Source organism: Diceros bicornis, chromosome 9 (assembly GCF_020826845.1).
Source record: "Diceros bicornis minor isolate mBicDic1 chromosome 9, mDicBic1.mat.cur, whole genome shotgun sequence".
NCBI classification, from domain to species: domain Eukaryota; kingdom Metazoa; phylum Chordata; class Mammalia; order Perissodactyla; family Rhinocerotidae; genus Diceros; species Diceros bicornis.
In genome coordinates this window covers 31,134,045-31,146,696 of record NC_080748.1, presented here as the reverse complement: position 1 = coordinate 31,146,696, position 12,652 = coordinate 31,134,045, and the positions used below count along the sequence as shown (strand labels likewise).

Here is a 12,652-nt window from a genome sequence, read left to right as displayed (position 1 = left end):
AACTCACTGATGTGTTTCCTTGGACCACACTAAATCCAGGAAGGGTGCACAGGACGGCGGCAATACGAACAGGTGTGGAATGATTCAACATCTCTGGCAAACAGCAGTGGGGATTAAACAGAGCTTTCTTTAATGAGATTAATTCTGAAATACTAAGAGCGGTTTGGCATATCCCCAAAGATACAAGGCATTTGTATCTATATAAGGTTAAAGGAGCTTTCACACAAAGCAATTTTATTTTTCAACATCAAAGAGATGCTTCGGAGGGGTTGCTTGAAGGAGGCACACTGCAGCAAATGTGGGGAGCACAAAAGCTTCTTTACATAAAAGACAGTTTGCTCAGCCTGGAATTGTATCTGTAGCTTTCACTACCCAGGACATGCAGAGCATTGCTCTTTGAATCAGAGGATTATGGAAAAGGGGAGGCGAGGGGTTAGGAATCAGGCCGACAAACACCCCAGACAGGTGGCTACCTGGTGATAACCTGGGATTTCCAGGGAGGGGAGCTTAGTGCTCATTGAGACAGACTGTTGGACAGCTCTTATGAATAATAAATAATGACGACGATCCTGGTAATAATAATGATAAGACAGAACACGGCAGTAGATGTGGGATTATTCAGCCACCATTATTCAGCTAAATATGTACCAGGCACCATATTTAGCATGTAACAAATTACACAGATTTTGCCTATAAATCTTTTTCCCCTGGGCTTTCGACCAGCCTCCCAGGTCTGCTCTCTGGAGCTACATACAACAAATTTCTTCCGCAGCGGGCTGCAAATGTTTAAAGGTAGCTTTTAAGTTCTTTACCTGTTTTTTCTCTTCTTTTTGGTGCTAAACTTAAGTTTATTTTTTGAACCTGATACAGGTATTTATATGGATCAGTATTAAATTTCATCTTGCTAGCTTTGTCTCACCCTTCCAGGCTGCTCAAATGTTTGTGAATCCGATTCTATCATTCAGTGTGTTAACCAGACCTTTTAAATGTGCTACTGAGAATGATAAGCTTCCAAGTCTTCCTTCCTATCCCATTTTCCTTTCTTCTTTTCCTCTTTCTTCTGCAGACATCCATGGAGGACTTTCTATGTAACAGACACTGTCAGGCACTGGGGCTGCAAGATCACGTAAGGCACACCTACAGACCTCAAGAAAGCATCTTGCTTAAGCAGGGAGACAGAAAAACGAATTAAAATATGGTATAGTGTGATTACGTCATGAAAGAAAGAGGAAGATTTTAACATGAGTTGGAAGAGCATTATCTGTAAGGGGAGAAAATAGGAAGCTAGGAGGATGCCACCCTCTGGCTTCTGGGGTGTGGGGCCCATGAGAGAAATGGGCAGTCTCCATGTAGATAAATGCTAGCCAGAGGGGTCCCAGGGCTGGGGTGGGGGACAGGCTTTAGCCACCATAAGGAAATGGAAAGAAAATTCTGTGTAGAGGATGAGGGTAAGGGGAGCTTATTTACGGAGGGGGCTAGGCTATTACTGTCTGGTGGTACAGCCTTTTCTCCTATCTCCTACCTGCCCGACCAGTGGGGCCCCCAACCCCCACCTGACCTCCCTAAAGAATCAAGTTCAGCTGCCTTGGCTCATGGGTCTAAGTTTTGACACGGCAAACTGGAGAAGCACCGAGCATTCTAGATTTCAATTAGAGACCAGAGAGGGACAGAATGAGAAAGGAAGGGGGTCATTTACGACCTGAAAATGCCCAATTAGTCATTGGGAAGGCTGGTAAGACCAAGAGCAAAGGGATTTTTTGTTACGACTGCTCATGGGGTTCTTCCAAGCATAATCATGTGGTCATTTAGAGGCTGTCCTCAGTGTCCAGGCCGAATGGCTCATTTGCTCACATCACAGAGCCCAGGATGGTGCCTGGAGTCTGCAAATTTCCAGGAGTTAGGAATTTTGTAGGACAGAGAATAGGTGGCCTTGGTAGACCCATTATCCCATGTTGGACCCATGTCTTATTCAAAGAGGGATATCCCCAGGCCCTCCTAAGGAAAGAAACCTCCGCAGCCAAGAGGCTACAGAGTCCTGGGAATTAGTGGGTTCTGGGCCAGTGCCAGGTGCCACCTGGGAGCTGTCCCTGAATCTCTGCTCAGCGCTTCCTAGAATCCCTGAACCCCATAGAAAGCTGGTTGCACCGACTGATTTGGTTAGGGCTGAGGAGCTCCACTTGCTGTCAGGAGGGCAGAAAATTATAACCCGGGTGAGGAGTGCTGCTAGTGCTTATTTCCTTAGACAGTGCATCAGGGAACATGGTCAGGTGTAACTCCTGGGGCACTGAGTGCATGGCCATGGGCGGGTGCAAACCACACTCATATAGCTGAGCTCCAAAAGCGTGGCTTGAAGCTGTGACCCAACATAAAGCTGAAGTTTATCACAACTACTGGTGAAAATAGGCCTGGGGATCTTGGACGGATTTGGAGCTGAGAGGCAGGCTCAGGACTTGGGCTGTGCTGCCTGAGCATCCCTTTCTTCTAAAAGGCAAAGGCACCAGTCTAAAACGGCATGATGCCCGGCTCCACATTTTGGAGTTTGGGGGGATTAAATATGAAAAACTAAATAAACTCTGTTATTAAACCAGCACCTCCTATTTTTGGTGGGACAGGAAGAATGTAGGCTTATGCTTCTAGACTAAGAGACTTGGAGCTACACAACCCGGAAGTGAAGAGGCCAACTAAACCCCTAAGATCTAGGAGGAGACCAGCAGGTGCTGGGTTGAGGACTCCTGGCTGAGGACTGCGAAGGGTGAGGAATTTGCTACTGAGGCGCTACCTAACAGGACACATCAGCCCCGACTACAGCAGCAGAGATGGGAGGGCAAGGCTTCACCCTGTCTCAAGGTGCAAGAGAAGCCTCAAGCTTTGGTAGATAGTTGTATGTGTTCCTTCCAATAGCAGACTGGAGAGAAACTTGGTTCTAGCACAGGCGAGCTTATTTAAAACTCGACCTGTAGGGCTGACGTCTTTCCTATTAATCCTCGATGTGCCTAGAAGGAGGCCCTGTTAACAGTGTTACATTATTTAACATTAAGCGTCAACTTAGAAAAAGGCAGGGGCTCTGGGCCAGTCATGGACTAGCTCTAGTCAGGTTGGGCATTTCCAGTTCCTCAGAGCTGGGGCCGAGGGCTCTGTCTGCTGAGCAGTCCTCCTGGCCCTTTTTCCGTCTTCTCTCGGTTTTCTACTCCAAGATATTCACAGTCCTGCTTTATTTTCTGGAGAATGCAGTATACATTTCCAGCAATTCTTCCAGAGGGAGATTTCTTTTTGGGGTCCCAGCCTCACTCTCAAATTTTCTTATTTTAAAGCAAGCGTGTTCATTCTTTAAAACCCAACTCAAAGTCACCTCCTCTGTGAAGACGTGCACGCTCTTCTGGAAGGTCTATCCTCTTTTTCCCACAGCTCTCTCATGCCCTTCTCTTACTGCACTGTTCACATTTGTTTGCATGCCTGCCTCACCCATGAGACGGCAGCCTCACACAACGCCTGGCATGTGCAGGATTTCCACAGAAGTTTGTGGACTGAATGGATGATCCATGGGAAGAAAGGGCACATAGGAGACTGACCTCACATCAAGTTTTCGGTCTGGACTTTTCAGGCCCCCATCCATCTAACTTTCTCTCCTGCTGTGGAGGGACAACCAAGAGATGAGTTGTGAGTGGGCTCAGAAGGCAAAGTTGAAGCTGATGAAGAGAATGGGGTGAGCCATAGCGCCTTTGGGTGTAGCTCAGTTGCTGCCAGTAGATGCTTGGAAACCGTGGCTGGAGCAAGGGGAGAAGTCTCATTTCTGTAAAGGATCCAGGGTGTTCTAGAGGGCTCTGCAAACGCGAGGTCGTCTTGTGGCCGTATGGTCCTCAGTAGCTGTTTATAACCTCTCTAACTAACTGGCAGGCTTCTTGGCTGAAGGCAGCTGCCTTCCCTCTTGGGGGAACAACTGATGGCCTACTTGGGCAAGTTCCATGGCGCCATGCCCACGCTGATCCAGATCCACATTAAAAAACGCCAGGGGGCAACACTGAAGCCAAAAAGTTCTGTTGACCTCCCTTAGACCAGTCAGTGCAGTTTTTAGCAGTTTGGACACCCCAGTGCACTCATTAAAACACAATTCCCTAAGGCCTTTTTTATAAATGGAATTTCAAATGTATTCAGATTTGAACTTTCAAGGAGGGTGACCTTGAGCAGCCACTCAGCACAGAACATCTGTGGAGGACCAGCCACTGGCCCCTCCTCACCTTCTCCCTGGAAGTTTAGGACCACTGCTTCTCTCTCATTTTAAGGTCGGGGGGGACAGGGGTGGGTGGGATGACAGGGGAAACTGATTTGCTTTGGCTCACAGGAACTGGTTGTGCACAGGGATGGAATTTTGGATGCGGTGAATTGTTTTTCCTGCCTAGTTGACTGGACTATGCAGGCTGAAAAGGAAGAAATTACACCGTCCACACCCATAATGTTTCCTTAAACTCAGGGCCAGGGTTCTAAGGACCCAGTCCTCCTTTATTTGCAGAAGTGTCAGGGCCCAACACCGCCCTTCACAAAGCGTAGAAGCGCGGTCACAGCAGGGAACAGGAGGGCCAAAGGAGGGAGGGGCAGAGAATGCGGAGAGAGACAAAGAATTCCGAGGTGACGCTTCTTTGTTCCCCAGACTCTGGACGCAGCTCCCCCTCCCTCCTGCCTGGCGGGGGCCGGAGGAGGAGGAGCGGGTCTCCCGGAGCACGGGCGGCTAAGGTCGGCAGCCCTTACCCGCGCCGACGGCGGCGCAGCTCCAGCGCCGTCTCCCAGGCTGCACTCGTGTGTTTCAGCTCTCAGTTGCCATGGGAACGGCGCCCCTCTCCCTCCCCCGCGCCCTTCTAAGGCGTACCGGGGTTCCAAGCCTCTGGACCTGCCCCCGGCTTCCCTTTCCCAGCCCCCGTCGTCGCGGCGGAAATGCTGGGCCAAGCGTGCGTGGCTGGCCGGAAAGTTTTCATTATTTGCGTCATGGCCACGTGCATCAGGTGTTCCCCCGAATGGGGACGGTGGACGGCAGACCGCTAGTACTGGGTGTCGGCTGGCGCCGGCCATGCTGCTAATCCACACCGTGCTCCGGGGCAGAGGAGGCGCGGCAAAGACTGGTGGAGTTTTATTTGATTTTATTATTTATTTAATGGTATGTAAATTTTATAGCTTTATTTTTCTGTTTCCAGAATCATGCCGCGTCAGCTTTCCCCAATCCCGGGCCCCAGCGCGAGCTTGTGAGGGGTTGCTGAGATGGAGACAGGGCCTGCGACTCCCTAGAGCTGAGACTCTCTAACTCGGTCAGGTTGTGGGCTGCAGGGTGTGCTGGCCGGGAGAAGGGCGGGTATTCCCCTGAGGCACCCTGAGTGGACTCACTTGGGCTGGTTCCCAGGACAAAGACCCCTAAGCAGCCTGGAGGACTGTCGGGGGGCGGGGGCAAGGAGCTGCCCTGAGGGGACAGTCCACGTGCAGAGGCTTGATCTGGGGTCAAGGGTTGGAGGAAGCCGATGAAGTTCACATGCCGTGGCCACTCTGAGTGGACTTGTTGAGGGTTGCAGAGTGGCCCAGGTCGGGTGAGGCGGCTGGGTTGCAATCCATTTCTGTGTAAGCATTTCTGCTCAGTTGTCAGAGTTCAGAAGAAAAGGACTTGGATCTTTGAGGTGCCAGTGATTTGCTGTGATTTCTTCTCACATTCTAAATAGCTTATTCACTTTTGCACCTAAATTTGTATTTGTAATATTTTATTCTTTTTCTCGAAGAGAGTCCAAATTGTATAAGCTCCAGGTCTCCACAAAACCTGAAGAGTCGTGAGTACCCTATGCACACCAGCAGTGTGTGTTACTGGGCTTCTTCATATTGTCTCTCCGTGGCCTGTGCCAGGCTCTTGGGAAGGGGGTGGGAATGACAGAAAAGGGGACTCCAGTGGGAGAGGCATGTGACGCAGAGAACCTCTGTGGTTCTTGGTGGTTCCACCTCTGCTTGGTGGTCCTGTAGGAGATGAGCAAATGGAAGGTGACCAGATAACTATTTCTGCCTCTCTCCCTTCCTACTCCAACGTGGAGAAAGTTGGAGGAAAACAGAAGAGAGGCCAAGTCCATATGAGTATCACAGGGCGACAGTAGGAGCCTCAATGAGTTGGGGAGGGGTGTAGCAGAAGCAGAAAGACAGAGGATGCTACCTGGTGTCCGAAGAGCTCTTGGGATTGTTGGTTCCCAAGGATTTCTTGAAGCACAAAGGAAGAATTTGAGGCTAGGTTGTTACAACCATTTTTGCTGGGACTGGTCAAAGACTACTTCTGGGATCTACACACCTCTCAATTATACTCAGGGACACTGCCAAGGGCTGGCTTGGGGGGACTTTTGTAGCCCCCATCATCTCCAGCAACCTCACCTGAATCTAACTAAAAAGTGTACTTGGTTTGCAAACACAGCTTCAAGATAAGTTTCTTAGCCTGCTGTTCCCCACAGTCCCTGGCCGGTAAGGCTCTGTCACACAAATTTCAGTGTCCATTCTTCAGCCTGGTGACAGGCATCTTGGATGGTGTCATGGTAAGGCCTTCCACAAGATGGTGCTCATAGGTTTTGTTTTTATTATTTCTTGCTGTTGATTGATTCATCCCTTTGTCAGTATTTTATTGAATGCCTATTATGTGCTAGCATTGTTCTAGGAGGTTCTGGGGATATAGATTGAAGAAGACAAAGTCCCTTGTTTCAAAGAATTTAACAAGGCTGTGATTTTTACACTTTCAGAGGCAAAACTCAACTGTGATGTAAGTTTCCCTATTTATGTTGCTGATAGATACTTTTGATAGTTGTGCTACATTTCTGACAGTTGCACACTTTTTTTCCCTCTGGACTGGGATGGCCTGGAGGAACTATAGACACATTTATTATTTGCATGGGGAAAGGATTAACTTATATCTGTCTGTAGAAGCCACTCTCTGAGATCCACCCTTTTGTCAGGAAAACACAACATCTTAACTTGAATAATTCCAAATTGTTGCTAAGCATCAGCTTATCATTTTGAAGTCGCAGCTTGGGATTCATCTGCCCATTTGAGTGAATTCACAGCTCTTTTTAAAGAAAAATTCTAGTAGGTCTTTCAGGTATCCCAGTGACCCGCCTTCAAGTGAGAATGAGATGGGCCTTGATCTTGGTGAGAATTTATCAGTCTCTTTTTTTGCTTTTCATAGCAAAATGTCAACCTTGCCACCTAACCTTCTACCCCAGAGAATAAGCACATTCAAAGAGCTCACTCTTGCCAAAGGCAAATCTGAAATCACAGTTGAGAGAGAGAGACAGAGGTCTGTGTGAGCTGATCCAGATTCCTCCAGCTTTGGTAAGCTCCATCCTTGTTCTAAGTTAGATTCCTGAGGGCAACATCTTTTAGGACCTTTGCTACACCAACTTGGCTGCTTCCAGAAGTACCTTCACTTAGCTATGATTGAAGAGTACGCCCTTGATTTTTATTGCCGATTGATATAAAAATGGTCATAAAACAAATGTTTCTGTACTTTTGGCAAAAATAATGGTTGAAGCCCTTGTTCACTTTACCATTCCACGTCCTTTCTGTAAGCATTCACAAGAAACCCAGACCACCTGCTTGACTTGACATTTCTGCTAGGGTATCCCTAGGCGTATTCTGTTTAACATGGCCAACATCAAACTCCTGATCTTCTCCCACGATCTGCTCCTCCCTCAGTCTTGGTCGTTTCAGTAAACTCCACTGCTCAGCCAAGCATCTCAGAACCATCTGGACTGCTCTCTTTCTCTCTCACCTCGCATGTAACCTGTTCTCAGATCCTGTTGCCTCTGCCTTTAACACACATCCAGAATCTGGTCATTTCTCACCACCTTCTCTTGTCTGGAGACTTTGACAGGCTTCTTAATTGATCTCTCTACTTATGTGCTTTGTTCCCCTACAACTATGCTCAACACAGCATCCAGAATGATCCTTTAAAATATAAGTCCAGGGGCCGGCCCGGTGGTGCAAGCAGTTAAGTGCACGCGCTCTGCTGCAGCGGCCCGGGGTTCGCTGGTTCGGATCCTTGGTGCGCACCCATGCACCGCTTGTCAAGCCATGCTGTGGCGACGTCGCATATGAAGTGGAGGAAGATGGGAATGGATGTTAGCCCAGGGCCGTCTTCCTCAGCAAAAAAAAAAAAAAAAAGAGGATTGGCAGATGTTAGCTCAGGGCCGATCTTCCTCACACACAAAAAAATTTTTAAATATATGGTGGGTCATAATACTTCTTTGCTCAAAATCTTCCCATGAGTTTCTGTCTTATGGGAAGGAAAAGCCCTATGATCTCCACTGTCCCTCCCTTCCTGTGACTGACTCGATGTCCTTGTAATCTGCTCCTGATTCATGTCACCGGAGCCACACTGGTCTCATGTACTCCCACATCAGGGCCTCTGTCTGAAAGACTCTTCCCCAGATGTCCACATGATCCCTCCTCCTCCCCTTCACGTCTCTGCTCAAATGTCCCCTTCCCAGGTGGGGTTTCCTAACCACCCTGTTAAAGCTGCAGGGCCCTATCTGAGCTCTCTATTCTCTGTTCTAGCTTCATTTTTCTCCACAGCACTATCACTGTCTGACAACTACATATTTTATTTATTGTCTGTCTTGCCCTACTGGAAAGTAAGCTCCCTGAGGGCAAGATTTTTGTTTATTTGCTCTGTTTTGTTCACTTCCGTATCCCCCACCTAGAACACTACCTGGGACATAAAAGGTACTCAATAAATATTTATTGAATGAATGATTAAATTCTATGAGAATTAGTGTCAAGAAAAAAAGTATCTTTTTTGTCAAAGTTGTATTTCCTTAGGCAATGTGATTGATGTTATACATTGTAATTTACTTTTTGGTTTAACTACCAGGAAGCTCCAAGTTACATATGGGAGGAGTTACAATTGGATGAGACCTCTCATCTGTGATCTCTAACTCAGTAATCGTCCCCTTCTGTATGTTTTTCATTGCCTTCACTTTTAACTTTGATTTGAACAACTTTGAGCATGTCTATATCCTCAGGTAGTACTCATGGAACTTTAGGCTTCCAGTAAATATTTGTCGAGTGAATGCATTGTATACCACTTTAATCCTTTTTTGAAGTAAGTGGGATATGGGTAATAAATTATTAATGATCTCTGGTATGACTGAAAAGTAATGGGTTGGAAGAAACAGGTGGTTATTAGGAGAGGAGAGGCTGGCGAGGACAGGAGCCCGGCCCGTGTCCCACGGCTGGGTTAGTGTGTGCTTTATCATCCAGACTGGACGCTATGTCAGTGAGAGAGGAGATATGAGTAATTTTGCTGGGACAACAGGCATAAACCGGGACTAGTCTTGGCAAACTAGGATAAATGGTCCCTTTACCAATGGTTAATATTTATTAAATAGTAAATATTTAATTTAGGTTCAAGTCCAGAAAAGTAAGCATTAGTGAAATTGATTCCTTTGCCAGGATCAGCAAAAGCCAGGGGAGGTGCCACCAGCACCGAATGAAGACGCATTCTTCTATGTAGAGGAGAGTGAAGTCAGCAGGTTGGCTTTTGTTCTTACCTCTCTTCTCTGCATTGACTTGGGCAGAGCGGCTGTAAAACCTGGGAGAGAGGAAGCAGTGCATGCGATAGGATAAAGGCGGATGAAGCAGAGGGTACCAAATAGAGTAACCCCCTGGAGCCTGGGGAAACCCTGCTGCCTTTGCAGGCAGCACCCCCGAATTCCCGGCGCTCTCATAGCTGGGTCTGTTGGCTGCCTACTCGGAAGCAGGACGGTGGTGAACTGACCTCTCTTCCACCTGCTGGAGAGTCCCGTGCCTTCTCTCCCCTCTTCATTCCCAGAGCTGTGCTCTTTGCCCTCTCCAGCTACTGCCCCCACATCACTCATCCACAGGCCAGTTCTTCAGGCTGCTGGTGGCAGGAAGGGCACCCAGAGCCTAACTGAGGTTTCTAGAGATAACATCTATTGCTTTCCAGCTTCTGCCTGTCACTCTACCACCGAGCCAAATGAAGTCAGGCTGATAACAATTTGCTTTTCACCAAACCATGCCTGGGACTCCTCTTTACCTTGTATTGTTCCAGGTGACTGCAAATGGACTCACAGAGAATTCATTTAACATCTTTCCAGATATTACAGTTTGACGCTCCGCAACTGCCCAGGGCGCCTTTCCTCTTCATAAAGCTGAGTACCACCTGTATCCTCCTTTAGAAGCCAGGCACTGGGGGCTTTGTTTTAACCCTCTCCAGGGTCTTACTTGTTACTGGATTCTGTTCATCACACCCTGTCTAGTGGTAGGTAGTAGTTCTTGATTCTTATTCTCATTTGGATTGCCACCTTTTCATTCCAAGGGTGGCTGTCCCTCACAATTGAAACTCAAAGAATTTTTTTTTCCTAAAGAACAACAAGGGCGAAAAAACATTTTGAAAATCCTCCTTTTCATGTACAGACAATCAGCTTTTCCTCTCCCAGGGCGATGTTTCCCTTGTTCCTTCTCTAATTGAAGGACATAAGAACATCCTGCACATTGAATAGCTCTCTTACGCGTCGTCTTATACATTCCACCCCTAAGGAATTGTACCCCAGGGGAACAGAGGTCAGGGAAGGTCTCCAGGCCCAGAGGTATGGGAAGAACAGACAAATCGGCACAGTGCTAACTTGGCTTTTCTGTACAGAGCCCTTCACCATGTTAAAGGTGTCACAAGAAAGAAGTAATCACTGAAGAATAGCTTAAAAAAAAAAGAAAAGGAAAGAAGTCAAACACCACCTGTGCGTCTGTCTCTGTGGCGTGTATCTGGTTGCACAGCAGATTTAATTGTGCTGTACATGGTGGCCCACTTAGAAGATTTTTCTTCTTGTTGTGTTACATACTGCCTGGGAAACTCCAAGTCTCTTAATAAACTAGAGGGTAAAGAGGTCTGTTCCAAGCCCTTCACCTTTGTTTTAGCACAGTGGCCAGCCTGCATTTAGGACACTCACAAGTTGTGTTTGCCTGTGCTGTGTGGGACAACAGCATGTGTTCTTTGCAGATTGTGGGGACAGGGCCTCAGTCAAACACACCACCGTGGGGGCATTGACCCAAAGTCCTTTAAACAGGACAGACAAACGTCAACTCCAGGACTACTGCTTCTCTGTAGAGAGACTCATGGGATGCCTGGTCTGAAGCATGCTTGACCATCGTCCCAGCCTACCAGCCCGCTGCTGCCACCCTGGATGGACCAAGCCCCTTCTGAGACACAGATGACACCGTGGTTGCCAAGGAAAATCCGAAGCTGCCCCCCTGCTGGGTGGCAATTGGTAGCAAGACTTCCTCACAGTTTTTTCTGGATCTCTTGGGAAAATCTCCCTGGAAACTGCTGGAAGCAGCCTCGTTTCGCTGCACCTGTGTGCTCCAGGGCTTCTGGTTCTCTGCATGTACAGTGATTTGGGGCGGGGGTGGACTTGACATCATCTGCATGATCAACACAACTGATTTAACGGCATCCAGGGATTGAGAGAAATTTTGAAAGATTCCCTTTCCTGTCAAAACTGAGCAAACATAATATTATCTTGTAGGAATCAAGAAATGTTTGTACCTCAAGGCAAAGCTTTGCTGTAATGAAAGGACACTGTGGGCTTCCTGTGAAAATGTATTCTCACTTTTGATCCACAGTCAAGGGGATTCTTAGATATAAGGATTATATCCTTGGATGTAAAGTCTGTTGAGACGAAAACAGGGCTCTGTTAAATTGAGGACAGGTCCATTGCAGGGTGTGAGCATGGCTCTGAGGGTGATTCTCAAGGTAGAGATAAATGGAAGGCTCTATGGAACCTGGCCTCTCCATTTGTCTATATGCTCACTTGGTTCACCTGGGTGAACAGTGACCCACAGTGTAAAATAAAGAGCCTTTGAACTATTATCTCAAAATACGAACTATTTTTATAACCTGTTCTAGGGGATGATGAACTCATCAAGGGAAGAAAGTCGCCTGGCTTTGAGACAGCTGGGCTGTGATTGGGTGCCTGTGTTCTAATGATTTATAGTTTCCTTTAATGCAGTTGGGATTGGGAGCGAAGGTCAGAGTGGGTCTTTTAGTAGATGTATGAGAGTGGATTTTAGATATAAATTATGCAACACTTGAAGTTCAACACAGATACAAATTGAGCAGCTCCTTCATGGTGTTTGGGGAGTTATGACTGATTTGTGGTCTGCTTATGAATGGGAACAGGTCCCTGTTCAGATATGAAAGTATTTTTCATGTTAGGACACCCATAATTAATTAGGGGTTCATGTGGTGAGGTCATGAATGAGACTGCTTGGTGTTTTGACCCCCTAAATCTGTGTTCCTGCCCACAAGACCTCATGATAGATTTCTTTCATAGTCCACAAAGGAGTTATGAGATCTTGTCTCTGAGTACAGCACGAAACACTTTGATGGCACCATTAAAATTGGAGCTTTTTCAGGTTGCAGCTGGGAAGCTGATTTTTCCTAAGACAAATTATATGATATGTTTTATTTCAATCCAAAATTTAACTTTGAGACTCCTGGATGATGATTTTATTTTCTAAATATTTTGGATAGAATTGGTTTTACTTGTCCATTAGGGGGTAAAAAAGAATTCTAAACAACTCAGCTTTTACCCACTTGAGCTAATCAAATGAAGGAAAGCTTGAAACTGTGTAG

General features: G+C 47.0%; 1 protein-coding gene across 1 annotated transcript in view; it reads left to right on the top strand.

Annotated features, from left to right (window-relative positions):
- The first annotated feature begins 4,926 nt into the window (after positions 1-4,926).
- Positions 4,927-12,652, top strand: part of CBY2 (chibby family member 2) — a 54,727-nt gene continuing 47,001 nt past the window's right edge. Inside the window, exon 1 of the mRNA XM_058548195.1 lies at positions 4,927-5,146. Within this exon, the coding sequence (XP_058404178.1) occupies positions 5,060-5,146 (87 nt within the window). The 5' untranslated portion in view covers positions 4,927-5,059. The remainder of the gene's footprint in view (positions 5,147-12,652) is intronic.